Raw genomic sequence first — 26,414 nt, 5'->3', positions numbered from 1 at the left:
AAGCAAAAAAGGTATTGCAAACAAACAAACAAAAAAAAATGTTTTATATTGCTTTTTGAAGGTATTAACCCCTGCATCATTTACCATGTTACAAAGAGAGAGACCATTGCATCTCCTATTTAGTTTAAAAACAAAACCCCCCCAGCAAAACATTAAACTGTACTTTGCTTTTAAACTGCAAAGCTAGTGAAGGACAAAATTCTCTTTTCAAATCCACATGGTGTATTTAGACGAGGGGAGAGCAAACTGCGGCCCATGGGATGGATCTGGACCATCAGGGCTTTCAATCCCACCCACAGGATTGCCAGCCCTGTAGCTCAGCAGGGCTAAGGCAAGCTCCATGCCTGCCTTAGCCCTGCGCTGCTCCCGGAAGCAGCCAGGACCAAGTCCCTGCGGCCCCTGTGCAGCTCCCACTGGCCAGGAACGGTGAACCATGGCCAATGGGAGCTTTGGGGATGGTACCTGCAAGTAAGGGCAGCTCGTGACAGAGCCACCTGCCCCACCTCACCCTCAGGAGCCACTGCTGGACATTCTGGCCACTTCCAGGAGGGGCGTGGGGCCAGGGCAGGCAGGGAGCCTGCCTTAGCCCTGCTGAGTGCTGCTGCCACCCTGGAGCCGCTCGAGGTAAGCAGTGCTGGGCCAGACCCCGCACCAAAACCCCTCCTCCCGTACCCTAATCCCCTGCCCTGAGACTCCTGCCCCCTTACCTTGAGCGCCCTGCTACACTCCCTCCTGCACCCCAACTCCCTGCCCAAAGCCCCCTCCTACACCCTGACCCCTTCCCTGAGCCCCATCCTACACACCAACCCCCCTCCCGCTGCCCCAGCCCTACATTCATGGCCCTGCATACAATTTGTCCATCGCTGATCTGGACTCTGACAGTTTGCTTTCCATTGTGATTAGAGTTAGCACATGCAAATCTTACCATGCTGGGAGTTACACCTCCCAGCTGCAGTGTCACCTCCCATAAGAAATGTGCCACTGTTGAGAATATTCAAGGTCATGCTTCCTTTAGTTTGAATGAGCATTTTTATGAGAGATCCTCCATCTGAAGACAAGCTCTGTATGGCTTAAAAGCTTGTCTCTCTCACCAACAGAAGTTGGTCCAATAAAATATATTCCCTCACCCACCTTGTCTCTCTAATCCTCAGTTACTGGAATAGGTGCAGGAATTCAACACAATAGTGGTATGCGTACAAATAAACCAAGGTCACTTTTAAATTCAAGTGAGTATTTATGACAATTTGTGTCCAATATTCATCCAGTTCTGATGTGATATTCCTCCTTTCATTTTGTTCTACTGTTGGTATCACGAGCCAGCCAAAAATTATTTGTTGGCTTTGATAACAGACTAAACTGCCCAGTAGGAAAATATACCCTATGGCTGATACTTCTTTTACCTTGCTGAATATAGCATTCATAGACTTTAAGGTCAGAAGGGACCTTATAACTCTTGCCTTCTAAAAAATATACAGATTAATTATGCAGATCTTGGTATCGTTAGTGACATTGCTTTCATCTGTACTAATGATGCACATAGCTTTTGTTCTTTCACTGGAAAATTCTTTTTTGTATAAACTGAATCTGGGAACATTACTTTGAGCTTTGTGAAATGATCAGTAAAACAAGTACGAATTTCATGTTTTGCCTAATGATGGCAACATGAAACTTCAGCGGCAGTATCTTTTTGGTTTACATATTGTTTAATGCTTTTTTAAAATCAGTTTAAGAAAGAAAAACCTGCTCCTGCTCCATGAAAGTCAATAGGAGTTTTGCCATTAACTTCAATTACATTAGGATTGGTCCCTCAGATTACACTGGAAAAATAATGGTACCACACATCGTGCAAGTTTTGTCATCTCCAATTGTTTTTTATGTGGGTGTCGACAGGATTATCGACATAAATATCTTGCTATCAGATTGGACAGAAACCATATTCTTCTACAGCTTTGTTCTTTTATTGCATGTACATTTCACAACAGTTCATCTTACTTTGTCAAAAATCAAGTACATTTTCAATTTGAAATGATACGTCTCATGTCTTTGCCACACTTGCGCAGGAAGGGGTGGGCACACAGATGTCATACATCTTTTCTATCTTCAAATTCAATTATACTTTATTGGCATGAAAAAAGAGACAGGCTTTCCCAAGTATCTGTCAGAAGTAAATTAGAACTGGTAGTGTTAGGGCTACTTGCTTGAGGTTTGATTCCCTGTGTCAATTTGTCAGCAAGGTCCATTCTGGATGTGTTGGCTGATTGCTACACACAGCAATGCCACCCCTGCCAGCACCCTGTGATCCGCACATACCTTGTTTTATAAGACATGGAGTCAATTTCTTAGGTACAATGAGCTTTTTTACAAGAACAAAACTGCCCCCATTGTAGATCTTTCCCCTGACTTTGTGGGAGAAGATTCAGTGTCTGTTTTGCCCCAGAAGTAGCTGCATTTTAGCTGTGGGAAAAGCAATAGCATGAGCCCTATTTACAGTTTGTATTTCAGTTTATTAGGTGGTTTTAGACCCTTTGGAGTGAAATACACTATCTCTATAAGTTGTTTGTTTATTTCTGTGAGAATGTTCTCGGCTGCGTTCATTAATTTCCAGCAAAGAAAGTGGTTCATTGTGTAAATATTTGGCAGAGGCCAAGTGCCATTAGAGAGGGTTCCTTAAATATACTCATGCATAGCCACAATGTAACAAATGGATAAACATAATAAATGAGTTCACAGAAATTATATAATAATGCTTTCCCCTATTCCTTTGAAGAAAATAAACAGAACCTCTGCCTTCTTCTTTGACTCACACTTTCTCAGCTGTCTATACCTTGGCATTATTCCAAACTCTCAGCATGCCTCATCCTTCTTTGTTTGCAGTTCTGCCTATCATCCCCTCAAACAACACTGCATTGTTGCCACAGAGCTTCATCTCCATCCATGCCTTCATTTCCTCCTGCCAGGATTATTGCAACCCCCTTCTCTTTAGCCTCTGCAAATCCAGTCTCTCCAGATGCCGGTAAGTGCAGAATGCTGCTACCTCTCCCTTTAGACATTACATTTTTTTTTTTAAACATCAAACAATGCTATTGGCTTCTTGTTTATTTCAGGATCCATGTAAAAAATGTCCTTATTTTAAAACCACCAATGGATTTATTTCAGCCTACCTCACTGACTTTGTCTCTTCCTACTGTCCCCTCCTTATACTCCATTTACCACTGGCTTCCTCAGACAATATCACTGTTGTCAATCCAAAAGCTTGTTTTGCTAAAGCTGCCTGGAACTGCCACCATATTTCTCATTGATTTGCAATCTCATTTCAAATGCCACTCAAGCCCATCTTCAATGACCACTCATGAGACTAGCAAAAATTGCATGCCCTATACAGATAGTCCGTATGTAAAGGTCAGACAAAGACATGTGGAATCATCAGGGCTGTTTTAAAATAGTAACTTAGGAGAGGGAGTTGCCTGTTGGGAGACGCACTGAAATCTGTATAAGGCCAATTTGAGACAGAGCATTAGGTGCTCATCACTTTTGTTAGAGGGACCCCGGTGCTAACATTACCATGATTTATTTTTAAATTCCACTGGAAACACTTAAAAAAATATAAAAATTCCTGAGAGTCAGGCCCCAAAATTATTATATTTCCCCTTATTAGCTTGAAGGCCTTACTCCTAAAAACACTTCCACATATGCTTAAATTTACTCTCTTAAAAAATCCTACCCCCCTACTAACAGTTACACATATTGGATCAGGTGCTTTGTTGGAGCAAGTGGACTAGGTGAGTAAGGATGAGTCCCTTTACTCCCTTCTCTGAAGAAGGGACTCCTTACCTTAAGTGACCAACTGAGGATCTCTGAGGCAACGGCCAGGGGCAGGGTTGCCTTGTTCAATTTTAAATTCTTAACCTCAAAATGTGCTGTCTTCTGTAAGCTAGAAAGAACATTTTAAAATACAGGTATATGCATGCACACAGGATCCATGCTTGTATGTGCTGCAGAGGGCATGAATGGAGGACACTGGAACACCTCCCTAAGGCCTGGTCTACACTATGCGTTTAAACCGATTTTAGTAGCGTTAAACCGATTTAACCCTGCACCCGTCCACACAACGAGGCCCTTTATATCGATATAAAGGGCTCTTAAAACCGGTTTCTGTACTCTTTCCCGACGAGAGGAGTAGCGCTGAAATCGGTGTTGCCATGTCAGATTAGGGTTAGTGTGGCTGCAAATCGACGGTATGCGCCTCTGGGCGGTATCCCCCAGTGGACCACTGTGACCGCTCTGGAAAGCAATCTGAACTCGGATGCACTGGCCAGGTAGAGAGGAAAAGCCCCGCGAGCTTTTGAATTACATTTCCTGTTTGCCCAGCATGGAGCTCTGATCAGCACGGGTGGCGATGCAGTCCCAAATCCAAAAAGAGCTCCAGCATGGACTGTACGGGAGATACTGGATCTGATCGCTGTATGGGGAGACAAATCTGTTCTATCAGAGCTCCGTTACAGAAGACAAAATGCCAAAGCATTTGAAAAAATCTCCAGGCTATGATACAGAGTGCACAGCACAGTGCTGTCTGACAAGCATAATGCAAAGCCAAAGAATCCAATGGATGCTCATGGAAGAAGGGAGGGGGGACTGAGGACTCCAGCTATCCCACAGTCCCCAAAAAATATTTACATTCTTGTCTGAGCTCCCAATGCCTGTAGGGTCAAACACATTGTCCGGGGTGGTTCAGGGTATATCTTGTCAATTTACACCCGACCCCTCCCCCCCCCCCGTGAAAGAAAAGGGAAAAAAATAGTTTATTGACTTTTTTCAATGTCACTCTATGTCTACTGCATGCTGCTGGTAGACGGGGTGCTGCAGCGCTGAACACCAGTATCCCCTTCCTGATGGCAGATGGTACAATATGACTGATATCCGTCTTCATCATCATCCCATGAGTGCTCGTGGCTGGCCTCAGGTGAGGTCGGCCGGGGGCGCCTGGGTAAAAATAGGAATGATTCCCAGTCATTCCTGGCAGATGGTACAAAACGGCTGGTAACCGTCCTCATCATAGCAACTGGGGGCTGAGTTCCATCCGCACCCCCCTTTTCATGTCTAAAGAAAAGATTCTGTATTGCCTGGACTATTACAGCAGTGGGATGCTGGGCTCCTCTTCCCCCCCCCCCACCGTTTAATGTCCTGCCTGGAGGCTGCCTCCCCCTCATTTTAGCTCACTAAAAAGTCAGTGTTTCTTATTCCTGCATTCTTTATTACTTCATCACACAAATGGGGGGACCCTGCAACAGTAGCCCAGGAGGGCTAGGGGAGGAGTGAAGCAACGGGTGGGGTTGTTGCAGGGGCACCCCCTAGAGTGGCATGCAGCTCATCATTTCTGCAGGTTCTGACACGGAGCGGCTGTGCTCTCTGGTACACTGGTTCTCTAGTACACTTGCCCCATATTCTAGGCAGGACTGACTCTATTTTTAGATACAACATAAAGGAGGGAATGACCCGGGGAGCCATTCCCATTTTTATTTTTGCACCCCCGGCCAACCTCAGCAAAGATTAGCCAGGAGCACCTATGACAGCAGTAACAGACAGTACAGAACGACTGATAACCATCATCTCATCACCAATTTACAATGGCATGGCAGACGGTACAGAACAACTGATCACCGTCTCTGCTATCTTGCAAAGGCAAATGAATGCTGCTGTGTAGCACTACAGTACCACCTCTGTCAGCGGCATCCGGTACACATACGGTGACAGTGACAAAAGGCAAAACGGGCTCCATGGTTGCCATGCTATGGCATCTGCCAGGGCAATCCAGGGAAAAAGGGCGCGAAATGATTGTCTGCCGTTGCTTTCACGGAGGAAGGAATGAGTGACAACATTTACCCAGAATCACCCCCGACACTGTTTTTGCACCATCATGCATTGGGATCTCAACCCAGAAATCCAATGGGCAGGGGAGACTGTGGGAACTATGGGATAGCTACAGGATAGCTACCCACAGTGCAACGCTCCAGAAATTGACGCGAGTCTCGGTACATGGACGCACACCACCGAATTAATGTGCTTTGTGTGGCCGCGTGCACTCGACTTTATACAATCTGTTTTACAAAACCGGTTTCTGTAAAATTGGAATAATCCTGTAGTGTAGACGTATCCTAAGGCACCTACTACCAGTCCCAGGAGACAAGGCAGAGTACTTGCAACGCAGGTACTTGTGCCCTAGGAGGGGTCAGTGTTAGACCCTGTAAAGCAATTGGGAACTACATGCTTCGTTTTAAAGACATTACAGAAAACAAGGCCCGGGGTCTCACGTTTCACTGTGATACTTACTGTGGGGCTGAGCCTGCCAGTGCGGCCCTGCGGGGAAGCTCGGGATCGGCGGGCAGGTGAGCAGGGCTAGGCGGGATTTCGCCTTTTGGGGAAGGTTCCAGCCCGCTGCCGGGGGCGGGGCGCTGGGAGCAGGGGCTGGCCCAACTCTGGGCTACTTTACGCGAGGGGTCAGTGAGAGGTGGAGCGAGGCGCGCACGATCCTCAGCCCGCGGCTGCCCAGGGCTCGGTCACTTCCTACTGCCCCGCGCCTGGTTGGCTGCCGGCGGCGGAGAGGGGTGGGGTGATGCGATGCGATGTGATGCGAGCTGCAGCAGGGGACAAGGCGGCTGGAGCGCAGCGGTGCTGGAGCTAGCGGAGCGTGCGGCTGGGGCGCAGCAGCCTGGGGGCAGGCTGGCCATGGTGGGGCTGAAAGAGGAGCTGCTCAAGACCATCTGGCACGCCTTCACCGCCCTGGACCTGGACCGGAGCGGCAAGGTCTCCAAATCGCAGCTCAAGGCAAGTGCGGGAGGGAGCCTGAGGGCATCAGCCTGGCTGGGGCCTGGGAGGCAAGTGTCCTCCGCCCCACCCCGAGCGCAGGGCTGCTGCTGGCGAGAGGCCCCGGGCTCGGGGCAGAAACGGGCTTTGCAGGCTCTTGCCCTGGGGCCTCCTGGCAGTGATCCCTTCCTTCTCTCTCCCCCCGCCGAGAGAGAGCAAGAGGAAGGAAGCACCTTGTGACTATCCCAGGGTTACCGCCGCTGGGGAAGCAAAATCAGCAGCCTCAGTCTTTTGTTCCTGCTCTTCACAGGGATTGCGGTGGAGAGCAGGAGCCTGTGAGCCTCCCACAAAGCCCTGGGACAGTTGTCTCTGGGAGGCTTGGTGTTTTGGCTCCATTGTGGCGCTGCAGGATATTCCAGTTAGGACAGCGGATACTCTCTTGGGAGGGCTCCAAAATGGTGGGGCTGACTTTTGTACACAGGGAGGGTCTTGAAACCTTATGTCCAGATACACACTTGGTCTGTCCTGGAGATAGTACTTTGGTGTCCATCTTTGCCACCATATAACTTTTTGTAATGTCACTGGAGACCCTGGGAATAAAGCTATTGATGCAGAATATTACCCCCCATGTCACCATCTTCTCTGTGAACCATCAGTTTCCATCCTATTCACTGGGCGAAACAAGGGTAGAGTAGAGCCCTTTCCAGATTGTTTGAAGTGCTATGTAATCCACAGTGCTGTTCCCTAGTCTGATGTGCAGTGCCCTGGGTCTTGAGTTGTTACACGTGTGCATGTGGGTCCTGAAGTTAAAGCAGTTCTCTTGTCATGGAGAAGGGTGCTGAAGCTTATTTGATTTCTGGCCTGTAGGTGCACTAACACAAACCCATACCTCCAGTCATTTGCCTTGAGTACCCTTTTCTGCATGGCTCTCTTGTAGACTAGATGCAAGGTCCCAGACAAAGGAATTGACCCCATTCAAGTGGAATTTAGAGTCTGCTAAAGGGAGAATGGGGTTTTACAGCGCTCTCTTACTGGAGTGTAAACAGGAGAAATAGTCAAGAGGCTCCAACTGTGTGATTCTTTTCCAGCTTATGCTCTGAAGTGATGTGTGTTCTTAATAGAACTCACACAGCTTGTGGAATCTGATTCCATTCTGGCCATGTTTCATAGGACTATCTTGGGCTGGGAATAATGGAAAGAATCTGCCTAAATATACATTTCAAATAGGACTCTTCACCTGTTGGCATTTCAGACAGTAGATCATTGTATTGATCACCAGGTCAACTTTAACCTCTGTAGTCACTGGAGAAAACTTGAGGACTGTCTCTCTTCTGAAGGACAGACTGTCTGTCTTTAGTACAGTGGGAAACCCACAGTCAGCTTGAGTAGGTTGGGGATACAAACATTGTAATTTATCAAGGCTCTCATTTAAAAAAAAAAATCTTGTTTGTTTTCCTGCCACCCTACCACTCCCTGCTATGTTATTTCTTGATTTGCAGGCCCTGTGCAGTCTCTATTTCGTTAGGTTTTGCAGTAATTGTTCCCCATTACTGTAATTACTCTGCCTTGAGGGTATGAGGAAAGGTTGACGCTTGAGAGGTTTATGAAAGAAATGGTTGGTGGTCAGCTTTGACAGTTCCCTTTAGTGTCCGTGTGTTTGCTGTGGCTTAAGTTAACTTTAATTCTCTGCTGTGTTACCCCTCAACCACACAAAAGATTTTCCTAAACCTTTTTGGTATTTGTAATACTTCTGGAATAATTTTTTTTTAATTATAATTTTAGTAGTTCGCTAGATCACTGTTTCCCAAACTTGGGATGCTGCTTGTGTAGGGAAAGCCCCTGGCAGGCTGGGCTGGTTTGTTTACCTGCCGCGTCCGCAGGTCTGCAGTTCACTGTTCCAGGCCAATGGGAGCTGCTGGAAGCGGCATAGAAGCGGCATAGCCCGAGGGACATGCTGACCCCCACTTCCAGCAGCTCCCATTGGCCTGGAGCAGCAAACCGCGACCGGACCTGGGGACGGGCCAGGTAAACCAGCCTGGCCCGCCAGGGGCTTTCCCTACACAAGCGGTGTCCCAAGTTTGGGAAACAGTGATCTAGATGATAGGAGCATAGCACTGATCTGCTGTTTTGATTGCAAGTGGATTACACCACCATTTCTGAAGAACTCAGGTTCTAATTTCTTTTCCCAGCTGGTCTGTTTGCTCCACAAAAGGGACATTTTTTTATTTTTTTCAAGGCAGTACAAACCTAAAAATAAACAAGCATAAGAATGAATGTGGCCCAATTCCAAAGGGATTTACTTTCTGTGCTGGTCTTAATTTAGCGGAAATAGAAAGTGATAGAGACAGGTATGTGGGTCCTTTCTTTCCCCTGTGCATCATTTTGGAGAGGAGTCAAGCCCCTGGGAAAAGCTGGGACCCATCAGGACAGAGGCAGTTGTGTGAGATATCCCTTATCCCTTTTGTCTTAATTGCTTAATTCCTTTGTACGATATCTGTACAGCCAACAGGTAAAGACCCTAGGAGTGAGTGGGGTTGATATGAGGAATAGCCACACTATATGGGTGCTACTGCCTAATTTAAGCGAAATCAGCCCTCTTTTGTATTTTAAAGTATTGTGCATTGATTTATTTGACCAATATTTTCTAGTATTTCTGCAGTTATATTGATTAACCCATTCTTTTACGCACATCAGCCAAAATTGTAAACATTTATGATGCTTGTCTGTTCATAAATTACACGTTAAATATAAACATTGCTCTTGTTTTGTTTATATATTGCACCACACTCTTTCAAATGCCACTATAGCAAAATTACAGTATAATTTTTGTGGAAGCAATTACAGCTTTATTTTACTACTGTGGTTTTAGTATGAGCTCCATGCAAGCATATGTTGCACTATTTTTAAATCTTCCTGTTGGTTTCACTTTTTTGTACTCTTCAGTTTCTAAATTTTTTTTATTTAAATGGTGTGTCTTGGTGGTGTGAATAGTAAAGATACTTTCCAAAAGTTTATTGTAGCCTTTGGACAAATATTACAAATGCTTACTATTGGATTTTTAGAAGACTGCTTACAGCGGTAAGCATTAAATGTGGTAGTATGTTTGAGAGATTGGAATCTTAGCGATTGTGCAGGCCAAACCCATTTTTACACAATATATGAAAACTTTTTTGTGTTTCTTCCTAATTTTCTCTGTTTGGTAGTGGACTTACTTAACTGTTGACTATTCACAGTTTTGCTGTTCTTCTTTGTTTGCTCCTTGCGGCCTACATTTTCAAAAGTGGTTTGGGCATCTCAATTCTTGTGTCCTCGACTTGACTCCTTAATAGGGCCTGATTTTTCCGAAGGTGGGATGATCGACACTCTTGGAAAATCTTGCTTTTTTTCAGGTGTGTCAAAGTGTGTGACCAAAAAGTGAGGCCACCAAAGTCTCTAGTCACTTTTGAAAACTTTGGCCAGTGTGCTGATCTGCAGGGTGATACAGGGTTAGGCTAACAGGGCAGAAACGAGAGAGGGAAATGTAAATTATATAACTTTAGTTTAATATCCAAGTGGAGAAGATAAAGGTGGCTCATCTAGAAAAAGTGAGCAGTATGTAGTCAGTCATTATAATGAGAAATTGTTACTTTATTATATTAACTGGAATGAATTACATTATTTATTTTGGTCTCCCTTGGCACTGGAAACATCACTGCAGCCATACCTCTACCAGTACAGAATACCCTTCTAAACTCAAGTCTCCGAACTGTCAGCATTATACTCTATATTGAAACATTTTTTTATAATATATTATTTGCATTAATATAGTACCTAAGAGCCCTAGTGTGCTGTACAAAACCAGAACAAGGAAGATAGACCCTGCCTCAAAGAGTTTGTTAGATTGTAATCTAAGAGACAACAGATGGAGACACAGACTGATGCCAAAATACAAGAAAACCATGAGACGTTTTTGGTCAATATGATAGGCAGTGACCTTACTGTTGTCAGTTGTTTTGTAGGCATCACAGAGTGCTTAGAAGGAAGATAATGAGTTAGTTTTGTCAATGTTTATGGAGTGCTTCTCCCAAGGATGAGATGCATCCTGGGAGAAAGTACAAAAGTGCTTGAAAATTTAACAAGTGGGTAGTGGAGGCTGTCTCATCATGGCCGATTGAAGGTGAGAGTTTGACATTTTGATAGTAAATGATAGATGATAGGTAAGGTGGTCATAGGCTGTGAAAAGCTTTGAATATGAAGACAAATAGCTTATGTTTGATAGAGAAGGGGGAGCCAACTTAGGGGTTAAAAGAGAGGGTGGAGTGGTCAAAGTGGAGAAAGTCATGGTTGCAGCGGCACTCTGAATGGATATGAGCAGGGCAAGATTGCGTTTGTCAAGGCCAAAGAAAAGTATGTTTCAGTAACTGAGACTGAAGATGATGTTCAAACTCTCAACAGTTGTAGCTGTATGGACAGGAAAGGCCGTATCTTAGAGATGTTATAGACTCTAGGACTGGAAGGGACCTCGAGAGGTCATCGAGTCCAGTCCCCTGCCCTCATGGCAGGACCAAATACTGTCTAGACCATCCCTAATAGACATTTATCTAACCTACTCTTAAATATCTCCAGTGATGGAGATTCCACAACTTCCCTAGGCAATCTATTCCAGTGTTTAACTACCCTGACAGTTAGGAACTTTTTCCTAATGTCCAACCTAAATCTCCCTTGCTGCAGTTTAAGCCCATTGCTTCTTGTTCTATCAGTGGAGGCTAAGGTGAACAAGTTTTCTCCCTCCTCCTGATGACACCCTTTTAGATACCTGAAAACTGCTATCATGTCCCCTCCCAGTCTTCTCTTTTCCAAACTAAACAAACCCAATTCCTTCAGCCTTCCTTCATAGGTCATGTTCTCAAGACCTTTAATCATTCTTGTTGCTCTTCTCTGGACCCTCTCCAATTTCTCCACATCTTTCTTGAAATGCGGTGCCCAGAACTGGACACAATACTCCAGTTGAGGCCTAACCAGCGCAGAGTAAAGCGGAAGAATGACTTCTCGTTTCTTGTTTACAACACACCTGTTAATGCATCCCAGAATCACGTTTGCTTTTTTTGCAACAGTATCACACTGTTGACTCATATTAAGCTTGTGGTCTACTATGACCCCTAGATCTCTTTCTGCCATACTCCTTCCTAGACAGTCTCGTCCCATTCTGTATGTGTGGTACTGATTGTTCCTTCCTAGGTGGAGCACTTTGCATTTATCTTTATTAAACTTCATCCTGTTTACCTCAGACCATTTCTCCAATTTGTCCAGATCATTTTGAATTTTGACCCTGTCCTCCAAAGCAGTTGCAATCCCTCCCAGTTTGGTATCGTCCGCAAACTTAACAAGCGTACTTTCTATGCCAACATCTAAATCGTTGATGAAGATATTGAACAGAACCGGTCCCAAAACAGACCCCTGCGGAACCCCACTTGTTATACCTTTCCAGCAGGATTGGGAGCCATTAACAACGACTCTCTGAGTACGGTTATCCAGCCAGTTATGCACCCACCTTATAGTAGCCCCATCTAAATTGTACTTTCCTAGTTTATCTATAAGAATATCATGCGAGACCGTATCAAATGCCTTACTAAAGTCTAGGTATATCACATCCACCGCTTCTCCCCTATCCACAAGGCTCATTATCCTATCAAAGAACGCTATCAGATTAGTTTGACACGATTTGTTCTTTACAAATCCATGCTGGCTATTCCCTATCACCTTACCACCTTCCAAGTGTTTGCAGATGATTTCTTTGATTACCTGCTCCATTATCTTCCCTGGCACAGAAGTTAAACTAACTGGTCTGTAGTTTCCTGGGTTGTTTTTATTTCCCTTTTTATAGATGGGCACTATATTTGCCCCCTTCCAGTCTTCTGGAATCTTCCCCCGTCTCCCATGATTTCCCAAAGATAATAGCTAGAGGCTCAGATACCTCTTCTATTAACTCCTTGAGTATTCTAGGATGCATTTCATCAGGCCCTGGTGACTTGCAGGCATCTAATTTTTCTAAGTGATTTTTTATGTTATGCGGAAAGAATCTGAAGGGAGGACCTAGAGGGAGAACTGCATTGAAGATGATGCCCAGGTTATGGGCCTGAGTGATGTCCAGGATGCTGGCCTTGTCAGTGATTAAGAAAGGAGACCGAGGGTGGGAGCATGTTGAGCTGGAGCTGATGGCAAGATGTCCATTAGGAGATGTCAGAGAAGCAGTCCAAGAATATCTCGAAGTGACTCTGTACAAGGCTAGTAAATGGAATTGTACAGTTCCATAACTGTTTTAAACTCTTAAAGAAAAAACCCAATCCCACCCTCTCCTAAAAGGTGAAACTAGTACTGAAGAAATTATCAATATCCTGTGCAGTGCAAGGTTGTTACTCTTAATGGTCCCATTATTATTTTGGCTGAAATATTCTTTTATACGGGGCAGTTAGTATCTGTTGAGTAACTTGCTGGAGTGTTCCTTCCCTTTCTGGGGGACCGGGCACTCTTATGCTTGCAGTTCAGCACATGTAAGGGTTTGTGGGATCAGGGGCTAAGTAATTCTAGGAGTTGGAGGAATAGCACAGACAGAGCCGTGTTAGAGACATAAATGCCAAGTAAAGCAACTTTAAAAATAAAAATATGATTCAGAAGCATCTAACAAAGTCTCATGAAGCTTTCAGAACCTTAGTGATCCAGCCTGTGGCTTGTGTCAGTTACTGCAGGGGTTTGCAGCTTGCTCCACAGCATAGCAGAAAGATGAGTTTCTGGCATAGAGCAAGAGACTGGTTCTGGCATGCAGGTGGATTGTTAATTGTGGCAACAAGAGCATAATAAATGCTGAAAGAAAAAGTTGCTTAGCAACCATATGGGCACTAGAAGAATGACCCTACTGGTGGAAATTTTCTTCATGGTTTAACTGAGATTCTGCAGTACAAGGGGCTTTTTAGTACCTTAAGCTTGTGCTCAGCTATTTTTTTACTACTGAGCGTCAAAGTGATGCTTTAGTGGATAGGCATTTTTTTTTTAAAAAAAGGAAGAACTCATTGCTGAGTTTTCCAAACTTACTCTAGATACCAAGAAAGGCAGTTGGCTCTCTGCCACTTCAAAGAATGGAAGACTTTGGAAGGCAGCAAGGAATTTCTTGAACTATGAAAAGAAGGAACTGAGCATAATAGAGTCTCAGATAAGGCAGATTTTCAAAAATGGTTGAAAGTAGAATTCTTTCGTGGTATCTGGTTCCAAGTTGTTGAAACCATCCAGGGTTTCCTTCAGCCTTTGGGCATCAATAAGCCTTCAAGGGGGAGAGCAGGAGTGCTAGACAGATGACAACAAAGTGCTGCTTTTATTGAATATTCTTTAGTTGTTCTTAATAGTAACCTTGTAAATGAGCAAATTTTTTTGGAATGTTCTGGTTAAGTGCCTTCTAGCTGAAAAATTCTGATCAATTTATTCCTTTCCCTTAACTGTCATAAATACATAGGTAACAGGAGGGAAGCCTTGATCAGGGGATGAAGGAGCGCTCGTCTCTTACACTGCATTAGCGGATGGGGGCTTTAGTGTTTGGAATAATTTGTTTGGTGAAGGTAATTTTTAAATTGGAGAACAAATGTGTCTCAGGTTTTGTTTTTGTTTTGTTTTTTACATCATCGTCCCAATTCATAGGGTGTGGTGAAAAGGGTAGAGTGAAAGGAAATGTTTTTGTTTTAAAACTTCTCATTACTGGAATGGGTGGGTATTTTAAGAAACTCCAGAGGGCCATAGCATCTTCCTTCCAGCATACTGTACTTCAGTACAGTATAGCCAGTGTGAGGCATTATGCTTAGAATAAAATTTTCAATAGGATCTCAACCTTTCAACCAAAACTATATCTCCGATATTTATTCATCTGAGTTCTTGTACATAATCTGAGACCTGGCTTTGCATGTGTATTTGCAACTTTTGCATGAATAGCTGAAAAATGGTACAAATCACAGTCTGAACACAAAACGTTGTATGTACAGTTTTATTACCTGCTTTGGAAAACTTGGCAGTTAATTAAAATGGCAGGCAATAGAGAGCAATACTTATTTCTGTTCTCCTTAGATGTCTTTGTTACCTGACTAGTCAGATTAAATTATTTTGTTTAATTTTAATGTACATGTGTGAATATTTTGTTTTCTTGGAAAAGTGTGCGTGTGTGCTTTTGTTAATTAAAAAGTGGTCTTGGTAGGATTTCATGATAATGCTGATACTTTGCTTTGTTTTTTATCATAAGAGCAATGGAGTGAATTTTAATATCATCGGATAGGAAAGAAAACAGAATGACTGACCATTGAATCTGCAACTTAGATACATTCTTCTCAGTTGTCAAGTCTGAAGACTTCAAACCTTTTTTCATTTATTCTAGTTTTGCAGCTACCCCATTTTCAACTGCTCTGTGCTAACACGGATATATTTAGCTGTCTATAAATAGCTGTACATAAATTTGCAGACTTTCTCCCTGTCTTGCTTTGTTCTGTTTTTTAGATGTTGTACTTGCCCAATGAACAAAGAGGACCATTACATACATACATACATCTCTCTCTCTCTCTCTCTTTGTATGTATATATTGTGTGTGTGTGTGAGAGACATCAAATAATTTCAGTTGCTATCTTTTCTCACAACTGGATGGTTAGCTTTCTTTTATGTAGGCAGGATGCATTTTTTTTTTTAAATGCAAGCTTTTTTTTTCTGTTTAATTCCTCTTCTTTCCTTTTGTCTTTATATTGTTTCTCCTAGAGGACACTGGGAAAAGAAATTTACAGTTGCAGTCCCTTCATAGATAAATAAGATTAAATGCTTAACCCAGTTTCTGTAACTGTATGGGGTACATAATCCTTAAGGGCTTGATGCTGTACTATATAAATCAATGGGAGTTTTCTCTTTTCACTTTAATGGGTGCAGGATCAAGCCCTAATAAGCCATGTTCAGGCATGTCTCCCCTAGCAACTTTAAAGTGCTGACATGGCAGCGCTGACTCATCAGCACTTTAATATGGCCATGTAGTTGTGGCACCAGTGCTGGGAGAGAAGTCTCCCAGTGCTATTAAAAAAACCCACTTCCATCAAACAAATAGCTACCAGCGCTGGTGCACCGTCTACACTGGCACTTTACAGCGCTGAAACTTGCTGCACTCCAGGGGGTGGGTATTTTTCAACACCCACAAGTGAAAAAGTTGCAGTGCTGTAAAGTGCCAGTGCTGTAAAGTGCCAGTGTAAGCTCTTAGATTAGCTGAGCAGCATGCTGTCTGGTGCTTGGGAAGGTATGTGAGAGAGAAGAGAAGGAAGAAACCACACTCTTTGTGGCTGGGAGATGCGTCACCTTTCACCAGGACTCTTGGGATATGCCTACAGTATGAGCTAGAGATGTGATTGCCTACATACGCTACTGCGAGTGTAAATAGCATCATAGCTGTGGTAGCAGAGGCAGCGGTGGCATGGCTGAACTGTGCTGCGTACAACCCTCTGGACCCCCATATGTATTTGGCATGGCTAAGCCAATTGCCATTGCCCATGCTACCATGGCTACACTCATGCTAGCAGGTGTACACAAGCTGAGAATCACACCCCTAATTTGTAGTGTAGATGTAGCCTTAATGCTACTGGTTTCATGGCATACAAGTAAAAATGATCTAGGTTCTTTGCTCCATAGTTGGTAACCAGGCATATGTTTTGCTTGTAAAATGCTGCATACAGCGGAGCGTTTTAGATGTATTTATTGCCACTTAGTTTTCATAAACTCTGTACTTCCTTAAAACTAATGAAGCATGTAGCCTCTCACTGAAGGTCATTTCTCTAGATAGGTTATGCGGGGGCTGAAACCGATGAAGTAATACATGCAAATGTGTTGTTTTAAAATAAAATAAAATAAAATAAAATGTTAAGAATTTCTTCTGAACTCTTCCCTTCCCTTCCCCCAGGGCCCTCTTGTAACATTACTTGCCTCTTACCAGTTGAAACCTATGGTAAATATAGAAAAGTAACGAAAAAACAAGCAGATGAAAGAAATTCGAAATCCATACCTTTATTTGACAGTTAGCATTTCCTATAAACTCAAGATGTATATTGAAATACGTTTCATGAGTCATGTTAGTCACATTGCTGAATTTTTATAACTGGAGCTGGTTATTGCTTATCATTTCCTCCCATTAACTAATTTCTTTACAGAAACATGAGTTTCGTGTTTCCACGGACCTTCCCTTACTTTCAAATACATGAGTTGAATTCTTTGTGTAGCTGTTTTTGTGTTTGTTTGATAACCACCACACTGTAACCATTTTATCTTTGTAATAGTGTTACCATTTGAAGGGTTTGAATCCCTGTAACTCAACTACTAGAACTGTATTTTCCTCCAACAAAAATCCCCAGTTTACAACTCACCCTGACATGAATATGTCACATTCTTTGCAGACTTGAGTGAATCACAGCACTGTCATTAAGGAAACTGACCTCTGATCTCATTGATTTGTTTTCCGTTTTTAGGTCCTTTCTCACAATTTGTGCACAGTGCTAAATGTTCCACATGACCCAGTGGCCTTGGAAGAGCATTTTCGGGATGATGATGAAGGACCAGTTTCCAATCAGGGTTACATGCCTTATTTAAACAAATTCATCTTGGAAAAGGTAGGTTTTTAGTTCTTGTGTTCTCCCTTCAAGTAAGCAGTTTTAGGATTAGATAATAAACTTAAATGTTCTACTGCAATGATAAATTCCTACACTGAGGGAAAGGAGAGGAGGGAGAGAGAGAAAGGGACAGGGAGGAAGGGAAATGAAGAAATGTTGATCCTGATTCTGTACATTGGGACATAATAGAGAAATGCTCTGCGCAGAGTTGTATGCCTTAAAATTGCAAGATGCAGTATTATGTTTTGTTTTTTGTTTTGTTTTTCCTTTTTACCCGACTGCCTGGGCCATACTTGTGCAAAGATATGTTCGTGTACATAGTGAATCGTGGTTAAAATTATTTTAAAACATTTGGAACTGTATATTGACCTGTATTCTATTATAGTACAATAGTGATATGTATACTCAGTTACAAACAGGAAGGGCAGAAATCCCTTATATTGAAAGAGGGTATTTTAATTTGAAAATCCACAAAAATAGTAGTCTAGTGGGAGTCAGTAGGTGGTACTGTTAGTTTTAAAAGTTCTTTCTCTTCGTGCACAAGTATTGTGTAGTCTTTGAAGAAATGCATTGTTAGTTTTGGGATGTATTTTCTTTTTTTGAGGAACTGTGGCAAGCAGCAGGGTTTACTCTCTACCTCAATCTACCTAACCAGTGGCAATTCTTGAGGCAGAGTTGCCTTCTGGGAACTGGGCATTAGTGTTTTGTCTGGAATTCCTAAAGAGGGAGTAGTCTGTGCCATTCGTGACCACCTCTGTTCAAGGCATGGTGTCTGAAAGTGTAAAGTAAACGGCAGTAAGACTATTCCCAGTTTCCTCATCACTGATTTCTACTTCAATGAGAAACCGACCTGCAAAGCTCCAAAATCTGCTAGTACTCTGCAGAGGGGTGACAATAGCTATGCAGATAGTGGCTCCTCTTTTATAGTATTAATGAGTTCCTTCTGATGGAGTCCTGTACCAAGGAATAGCTGAAAAGTTTTTTGTGCAGTATCATGTGTCACACTTTGTTTAAATTATGTAATGAACCAATTTGTCTTTAATGATAAACTTAAAAATAGCATATGCATTTAATACTGGTGAGTGTTACAGAGCTTTGAGGTGCATAACACCTGGCAGGTCTGGTTGAGGTATCATACCAGCAGTGAAGCTAGGCCTCATCAGGAATGCTGGAAGCTCCCTAAAAGTAAGGGGGCCACTGGTGCCCAAAGTGTGGCCCCGCTCTCTGTCCCTACCCTGGCCCTGTGCCCACTTCCCCTTTTCGCCGCCCCACCCCCAGCCACTTGCTCCTCGTTGCCTGCTCCCCCTTAAGGCAGGTAAAAAATGGGGAGGGCTCACTTTTAAAAGTGAGGGGCCATGGCCCTCTAGCCCCCCTCCCCGTTCTGGCACCACTGAGCCTCATCCCTTCCTTTAGTTTTAACCAGTCAGCCACATCTATCTCTCCTGACTTTGGTTCTCCCACAGATTTCACACTCTTCCCTCCTTTTGTGTGTGCGGCGGGTGGGGGTGGGTTTTTGGTGTGTAGCCATTAAAGCACATCAGGGTACATCATGATACTGATGTACCCGCTACTCTGTTGGCCATTCTGTGGTGAAGCATTCTGCTGTGTTAACTTGTAAATGTGAAGGCATTTTAGTTTAAAGAGACTGTTTGTTTGTTTATTCTGAAATACAAAAAATCCATCAATTTTTTCCTACCAAATCTTCCAAAGAGAGAGAGGGCCTTGTTTTTCCCAAAATGAAGAGTTGTAGGTGGAGAGCCTGAACTGTAGTGTCAACTTTTTACAAATGCCTTTCAAAGGCAGTGGGCTTGGCTGCACTCGAAACTCCAAAGCGCTGCTGTGGGAGCGCTGCCGTGGCAGCACTTTGAAGTGCGAGTGTGGTTGCGGCACCAGCGCTAGGAGAGAGCTCTCCCAGCACTGCAGGTACTCCACCTCCTCATGGAGATTAGCTTACAGTGCTGGGAGCCACGCTCCCAGCGCTGGGGCACTGTTTACACTGGCGCTTTGCAGCGCTGTAACTTGCAGGGCTCAGGGTTGTTGTTTTTTTTTCACACCCCTGAGCGACAAAGTTGCAGCGCTGTAAAGCGCCAGTGTAGCCAAGGCCAGTATGAAGTCATTAAGTCAGTTGTCATCTGCACAGAGAGACTAAAAAAAGGGAAATGGAAAGCCTCGTAAGTGCTTAAATGAAATATGCTTTCATTTTAAAAAAGTGTGCATAAGAGGAGTGGGCAATTTGGGGGAGGAGGGAAGGAGTAGCTGCACTATTACCATTTAATAGCACTTTAATTTGCAAAACCTTTTCATTTTAAAAGGAAAAAGTTGAGAAACCCGGGTTCAGTTGCCCAGAATCTCTTGCTTTGTAATGCTAATTAAATGTCAGATATTTGAAAATGTTTGTATCTTAGATACAAATTAAAAAGGGTTTTTTTGTGCTGCTCGAGAAACTTTTTTTTATTCCTTTTTTAAGATCTGAATTGTGCATTGCTGCATATACAAAGCTGTCTTTGTGGATAGTAAAAATCTTCATTGTAGTCTGTTTTCTTTGGCAGTTTAGGAGGTATGAACAAGTGTCAGAAGAGAAGAGAGATGCACTGGGTGAAGGCACAGATGCATGCTATTTCTCCCTTGGAAAAATGAATTTTTGCTTTTCCCCATTTCGGTAATTTGTGCCTTAGTCTGGATGATTTTAAAACAAGTGAACAAATACCTCTCCAGAATCCCCCCCCCCCCAAATCTGTATTCCTAAACGAAAAGTCACATATTAAAGACTGCACGGTCAAGTCCTTAGCACTCTATTTTTCCTTATGGTAAGGACACTTGATTTCCAGACATGCAGTTTCCTATGAATTCTTCTGGTGCGGTGATGGTAAAACTGTCCCTCCTGTTGTCTTCAATGAGAGCAAAAGCAGCCTGTTTCGAGGGAGTTCTTAAACTCACAGGGTATTTTGCTTTTTGAAAATTACCCAAACTTTCTCCCTTTATTTATTTAAAATAATAAATCCTTGCATTTGAATTTTAATAAGATTCAACATTTCTTAGAGAGTAAACATTGGTGTTAGTATATGGCATAGACACTCTTATGTTTTAGACGGCCTTCAGACTAAAATTAATTATCAGCTTATTTTTACTGGAAATTAGAAGCTTTTGCATTAGTTTTGTAGTGCAGTGTATTGTTTCTCAGTGTTCTCAAACTATCCAGATCATTTTATCATCAGCAAACATGCCAATCTGTATAGAGAAATCACTTTGAGGTGCCAAAGCAACAACTCATATTATCCTGCCTCACTTCTAGAGTAAATCTCATTAAGGCCACGTCCAGACTAGGTATTAAAATCGATTTTAGATACGCAACTTCAGCTACGGGAATAACGTAGTTGAAGTCGAATTTCTAAAATCGAGGTACTCACCCGTCTGGACGGCGCGGCATCGATGTCCGCGGCTCTCCGTGTCGATTCCGGAACTCCGTTCGGGTTGATGGAGTTCCGGAATCGATGTAAGCGCGCTCGGGGATCGATACATCGCGTCCAGACTAGACGCGATATATCGATCCCCGAGCAATCGATTTTAACCCGCCGATGCCGCGGGTTAGTCTGGACATGGGCTGAGAAAACTGTTCAAGCTTTTAAAATCTTTCGTCTTGTACTCCTGAATGTAAATGAATTATTCATCTAAAGTACTAGGGAATGAGTTGCCCTGCAACAAAGCCTCCATTGTTGAACCAGGGAAGCATGGAGAAATGCACAAATTGGCAATTTGATGAAGGAAGCGAGTAGCAACAAACTTTCTTTATTGGTATATGGAATTAGTATTACTAATACCTCCACTTATATTTTCATTATACCATCTTTATAATTTCCTGGCAGCTGTCTTGATGCTTTTGCATTTCAGACGCCTTCAGTTCAACATTCTTCCTCTTTAATTACACTTATTTCTGTTGCCTGAAAAATAAATAGAGAGAGAAAAATATGTATCTTGCCAGTCTGATTTTTTTCATACTGTGTTTTTATCTGCACTTATTATTGAGTTGTCAGTAATATCTCACATGGAAATCAGCCAAAATTATAATAGAAGAGTTACATAAAATTTTACCAAATCTCACTTCCTTTCACTTATGCTGGTGGTAGCATTTTACCCGCTTTTCGTATGTCTAAAGAACTATAAAAGATGCAAACCAGTGAAGAATCAGACCCATAAACTTTAAGTTCTTTCAGCTCCTTGGGGACTGTCTTTGTGTATTTGAATTTCTGTACTTAGTTGCACGTAAGGTTGTTTTGTTTGGTTGAATGGTGCTAGTGGGATATTATGGTGGCAGTTTTTTTGTTTTGTATACCAAGAAAACAAACAAACAATCCTACTGGATTCAGAGACTTAAATCTTTTGTAGTTAACAGTGTAAAATTTCTTTTGGAGGAGATGGAGGTGTTCTGTATTTTTGTGTTTTTTATTATACTTCATTGTTTTAAGTAAGAGAGAGTGCTTTTTCAACTTCTCTGTTAGTACATCTGGTATCTTCCTTTGCACAAAAGCACAAATAATAATCTGATAGTTTCTTTATGGTTAATAGCATAGAATACTACAGAAGTTTCTAAGCAAAATGGTGACTTTTGAAGTAGATTGCACACATTCTACAGAGAGTAGAGTAAAAAGCATATACTGGTGTATGGCATCATTTAGTTATTAAAACTAATGTTAATCTTTAAGTATCAGAGGGGTAGCCATGTTGGTCTGGATCTGTAAAAGCAGCAAAGAGTCCTGTGGCACCTTATAGACTAACAGATGTATTGGAGCATGAGCTTTCGTGGGTGACATGCATCCGACGAAGTGAGTATTCACCCACGAAAACTTATGCTCCAAATCATCCGTTAGTCTATAAGGTGCCACAGGACTCTTTTTTAATCTTTAAGAACATTATTCAGATAGGTCACAAGCTGGATGAGACTCCTATAAAATGTATGAATAAAATTCAAGATCAGACTCTGTCTGGGTTTAAAAATTCTTACAATATTTTGGAGTTCAATCAAGTCAGTATCTCTTAGTATTTTTAAAGCTAATTTTGCATCTTCTTTTAAATTAAAAATCCAAGATGGCCTCTGCTCCTATCTGATTTTATAAATGGTTATTTGTTTGTCACAACAAGAAGCTTGTGTGTGTATTTTACTGACTTTCTGTCCATTTGCCGACAGTTATTCCTATCCAGAAAGGTAGTTTTGAAAATTTTACAAATGCCTCTTAATCATTTTAAGCTCATCTTGTGTAAATATCTATAATTGTAACTTGAGATCCCATTCAACTGACTTGAACTGTAAACATTATTCAGAGGGCTTAAAATATGATAATGGTAATAGCTTGTTTATTACTTAACCACCTGGAGTGAAGCTTTGTTAACTGTGCATCCCAGATTAAAGCAGCCAAGATTTCCATGGTGTGGATTTAGCTCTAGAAAAATTAGCTGATGATTTGGGGACTTGGATTTTTTCCTTTGCAGTTTTATTTGAAGAATGTCCATATAAGAGAGGATTATGACATCAGCTATACAAAACTTGCAAGAAGGCTATTAGGCATTTGCTTTTTTGGTAAAAATGATCTGTTTAGTTTCTCTTTCCCTTGGATTTCGACATCATTGTGTTTGTTGTAATATGTGGACATTACATACCCTTTTAAGATCTTCATCCCTTTCTAACAATAGGCATAAGGGTTAAAAAATGTGACTCAAGATGACTTGCCTTTGGAAAAGGTTTGCGGGGGGGGAGAGCGGGGCTGTCCAGTCCACTCACCGCAGAATTATATACTAGCTGCTACATAGAGTTAGCAAAAGAGGACCTATTTTAGGGCCAAGTCAGAGTCCTGCAATAAACTCTGTATGGAGCTCATTACAGGATCAGGGCTTTAGTAACTATTTTTAATTGCAAATAAATAGAGCTTAGAATAATTAGCAAATTGATAAGACTGAGAAATTATTTTCTAAACTGTTTTGTACATCGCCATTTCCCCAGTAAAAATGTTAAGTTTCCTACACTTATTTGATTTGGATTTTATAAAATAAAATAAACAAAACCTGCTGTTTGAAAACAGGAGAAGGAAAATAACACCTGGATCTTCAGCTGCTATGAAAGTAAAGCTTTTTAAAAAGTGCCGTAGTATGTTGGTGAGCAAATGGGAAGTACTTTCCTGATCCAGCAACTTCAACATCCCAACTGTTTGAAGGATCTGGCTGAAAAAAGGAAGCCTTGTCCAGGACAAAGGGCTGGTCCAGACTAGGGGGAGGAAATCGATCTTAGTTACGCAACTTCAGCTACGTGAATAACGTAGCTGAAGTCGAATATCTAAGATCGGATTACTCACCCGTCCAGATGGCGCGGGATCGATGTCCGCGGCTCTCCGTGTCGATTCCGGAACTCCGTTCAGGTTGATGGAGTTCCGGAATCAATATAAGCGCGCTCGGGAATCGGTATATCGCGTCTAGATTAGATGCGATATATCGATCCCCGAGCAATTGATTTTAACCCGCCGATATGGCGGGTAGTCTGGACGTACCCAAAGGAATGGAAAACACCATCGATCTATGCTAAATCAGCTGTTTGAGAATCATTAACTAAATACCTGTATTATAATGGCAGTGTTACCTGCACCTATGGTGTCGCTTATACATTTATATAGTTAAATAGTGTCCTAGAGGGTGCTTAGCACTTTACACAACAGATTTAGGCAAGTCCCTGCCACAAAACGCTGTTTAGTCAAGGAAGACAAAAAACAGAGGAGGAATGGAGGACAGTAGCAAATGTACAAACAAAGGGATTGCAGTCATGTTTAGCATATGTCTTATTAGGGCCATGATTTGTGTAGACTTTGTTTTAGATATTTATTTTCTAAATGTTCTTTAACCTGTCTTTTGACCCCCTCCACCCTCCCATCTCCATTTGCATGATAGAGGTACTGTAACAGACTCGACAGGTTGTGGCCCTCTTTAATGATCCCCTCCTCCCCCAAACTTTAGTCCAGTATTTACTTTTTAGTATGTTGGGTTTTTTTGTTTTTGCTTAATCCCTGTGTGACCTGGGTCCTAGCGGGGAGCCAGTTGTGGTCACTCAAGTAGGGTGAACTGCAAAAAATGAGGCAGACAATCCCCCAAAAGCTCAGAAGTCCAAACACAGTTCCCTTAACGTGATCCAGCCTCAGGCCTCTATCCAGGTACCCATGTCAAATATGATGAAAATTTCTGTAAAGCTTATTTCATCATATAAAAGAAAAGGTTCTGCCAACCCCAAAGGATTGGACACATCATCTCCCAGGTTAATGACTGTTTCCCAAATATACGCTACAGGCAATTCTTATTAACTAAACTTTATTAAAAAGCAAAAGACAGAGTATGGTTAAAAGATCAATATACGTACAAACTTCCCCAATGAAGCCCAAGTAGATTTGAGATGACAGAATCAGGACCCAAGGATCTTTTATACAATTTCATGTCTTTTGACAGGGTGGCATTCAAAAGGTAATTAGGATGACTTTGAAGAAGATACTTAGCTATAGAATTAACATAAGGCCATTTTCTTGTTCCTCCACCATTCACAGTACATTTCAAAGTGAGATGAATACTGAGATATCGTGTGTTTACAATTCATTTAAATGCCAGGATCTTCTTTTGACCTCAGAATACAGCATAGACAGGGACTGTTGATTACATTGTCAGACCCTACTCATACATATGTAAATACACAGAAACACAAACATTATCTCCCCAGATATCTTTTGAGGGTTATTTATTTTGCAGGATGTTTAACCCTTTCTAGCCATATGTCACACCCTGATTCTCTATCCTAGTCAACTCACTCACTTTCTTGTTTTAGCCCTTAGCTGGCCGCTGTTTATAGTCATTTACTCCGGAGGGAACTTTGTACAAAACAATAAATAAATAATTCTGTGCACAATATTTTAAAATTCTTCAAATTTTATTTGTCAGTAAATGTGGAGGCTCCAGCATGGCAGTGGGGAGCACAGGCCTCTGGCTGCATGGAGGTGGGAGATCACCCTGTATCCCCCACCCCTCCCAGGACAGGGAGTGTGCAAGGGCCAAGCCTTCCCCAGAAACAGATTGGGGGGTGGTGGTGGTGAGAGGGTTCTGTGTGGGGTAATCTGGGTGTGGGCAGCTCTGGAAATCTGGATGCACACAGGCTCTTTTGGGGATTTCTGGGTGCAGGGTTAATGGGACTCTGCAGGCATATCCAGATGAAAGTGGTTGGGGCTCAGTGGGGTGTGTATGTCTGTATATGGGAGGATGGGCTCGATGAGGGACTCCCCACATCCATGTTCTGTACATACTACAAAAAAGCAAGTGAAATCCTGTTACAATGCAAAATGTGTCTTTAACTTCTGTGTAGGCAAAGAAACAGCATTACAAAGCCGTAGAGTTATGAGCGGTGAAGTAGGTTTTAAATCTAACATGAGTGAGTGCATAAAATTATTATGGTATGGGAAGATTCTTTGACATCTGGAAATCATTCACAAATTATATACACAGATAATAAAGATGGTACAGGACAATGAAGACGAAACTGGAAATTTTCAAAGTTATTTCAAAATAAGGAAAATGTATGAGTTTAGGAGGGAATTACAGGGGTATGTGAGGGTTGTGTGTTCAAAAATAAGTGATTGCATGTATTTATGAATGATTGTGATTTTGACTTTATTACAACAGCAGCACATGTAACATTATAAAATAGTAAAATATATTACCACAAACCTTTGACAGTTATCTTCTGTCTATCACTTTTAGGGTTTTCTTATATGATGATGTCTGGATTCACTCCATCTGAGTAACTCAGCGTAACATAAGGATCTTTGTCATTAAGAAGGTGATAGTTATAGAAGTTTAGCAGTGTGTTTAAACTAGACCACCGGAATAAATGTGAAATGTGGTGAATTCTCATTCACTGAAGCTTTTAAATCAAGATTTGGTGTCTTTCTAAAAAAT

General features: G+C 42.2%; 1 protein-coding gene and 1 long non-coding RNA gene across 3 annotated transcripts in view; one reads left to right on the top strand and one right to left on the bottom strand.

Moving 5' to 3' along the window:
* Window positions 1-6,408, bottom strand: part of LOC115650429 — a 43,782-nt gene extending 37,374 nt beyond the window's left edge. Inside the window, exon 1 of the long non-coding RNA XR_004000092.1 lies at window positions 6,328-6,408. This is a non-coding gene — a long non-coding RNA (uncharacterized LOC115650429). The remainder of the gene's footprint in view (window positions 1-6,327) is intronic.
* Window positions 2,050-26,414, top strand: part of SWAP70 (switching B cell complex subunit SWAP70) — a 61,164-nt gene continuing 36,799 nt past the window's right edge. Inside the window, exons 1-2 of one of the 2 annotated variants that reach the window (XM_030560393.1) lie at window positions 2,050-3,013; window positions 17,304-17,444. In XM_030560393.1, the coding sequence (XP_030416253.1) occupies window positions 3,008-3,013; window positions 17,304-17,444 (147 nt within the window). In that variant the 5' untranslated portion in view covers window positions 2,050-3,007. Of the gene's footprint in view, window positions 3,014-6,522; window positions 6,823-17,303; window positions 17,445-26,414 lie in introns of those variants that run through there. The other variant, XM_030560392.1, reaches the window with a different exon arrangement.

The sequence above is a fragment of the Gopherus evgoodei genome, chromosome 4 (genome assembly GCF_007399415.2).
Source record: "Gopherus evgoodei ecotype Sinaloan lineage chromosome 4, rGopEvg1_v1.p, whole genome shotgun sequence".
NCBI lineage: Eukaryota > Metazoa > Chordata > Testudines > Testudinidae > Gopherus > Gopherus evgoodei.
The sequence above is the reverse complement of the archived record's forward strand: the minus strand, read 5'-3'. Positions and strand labels throughout refer to the sequence as shown.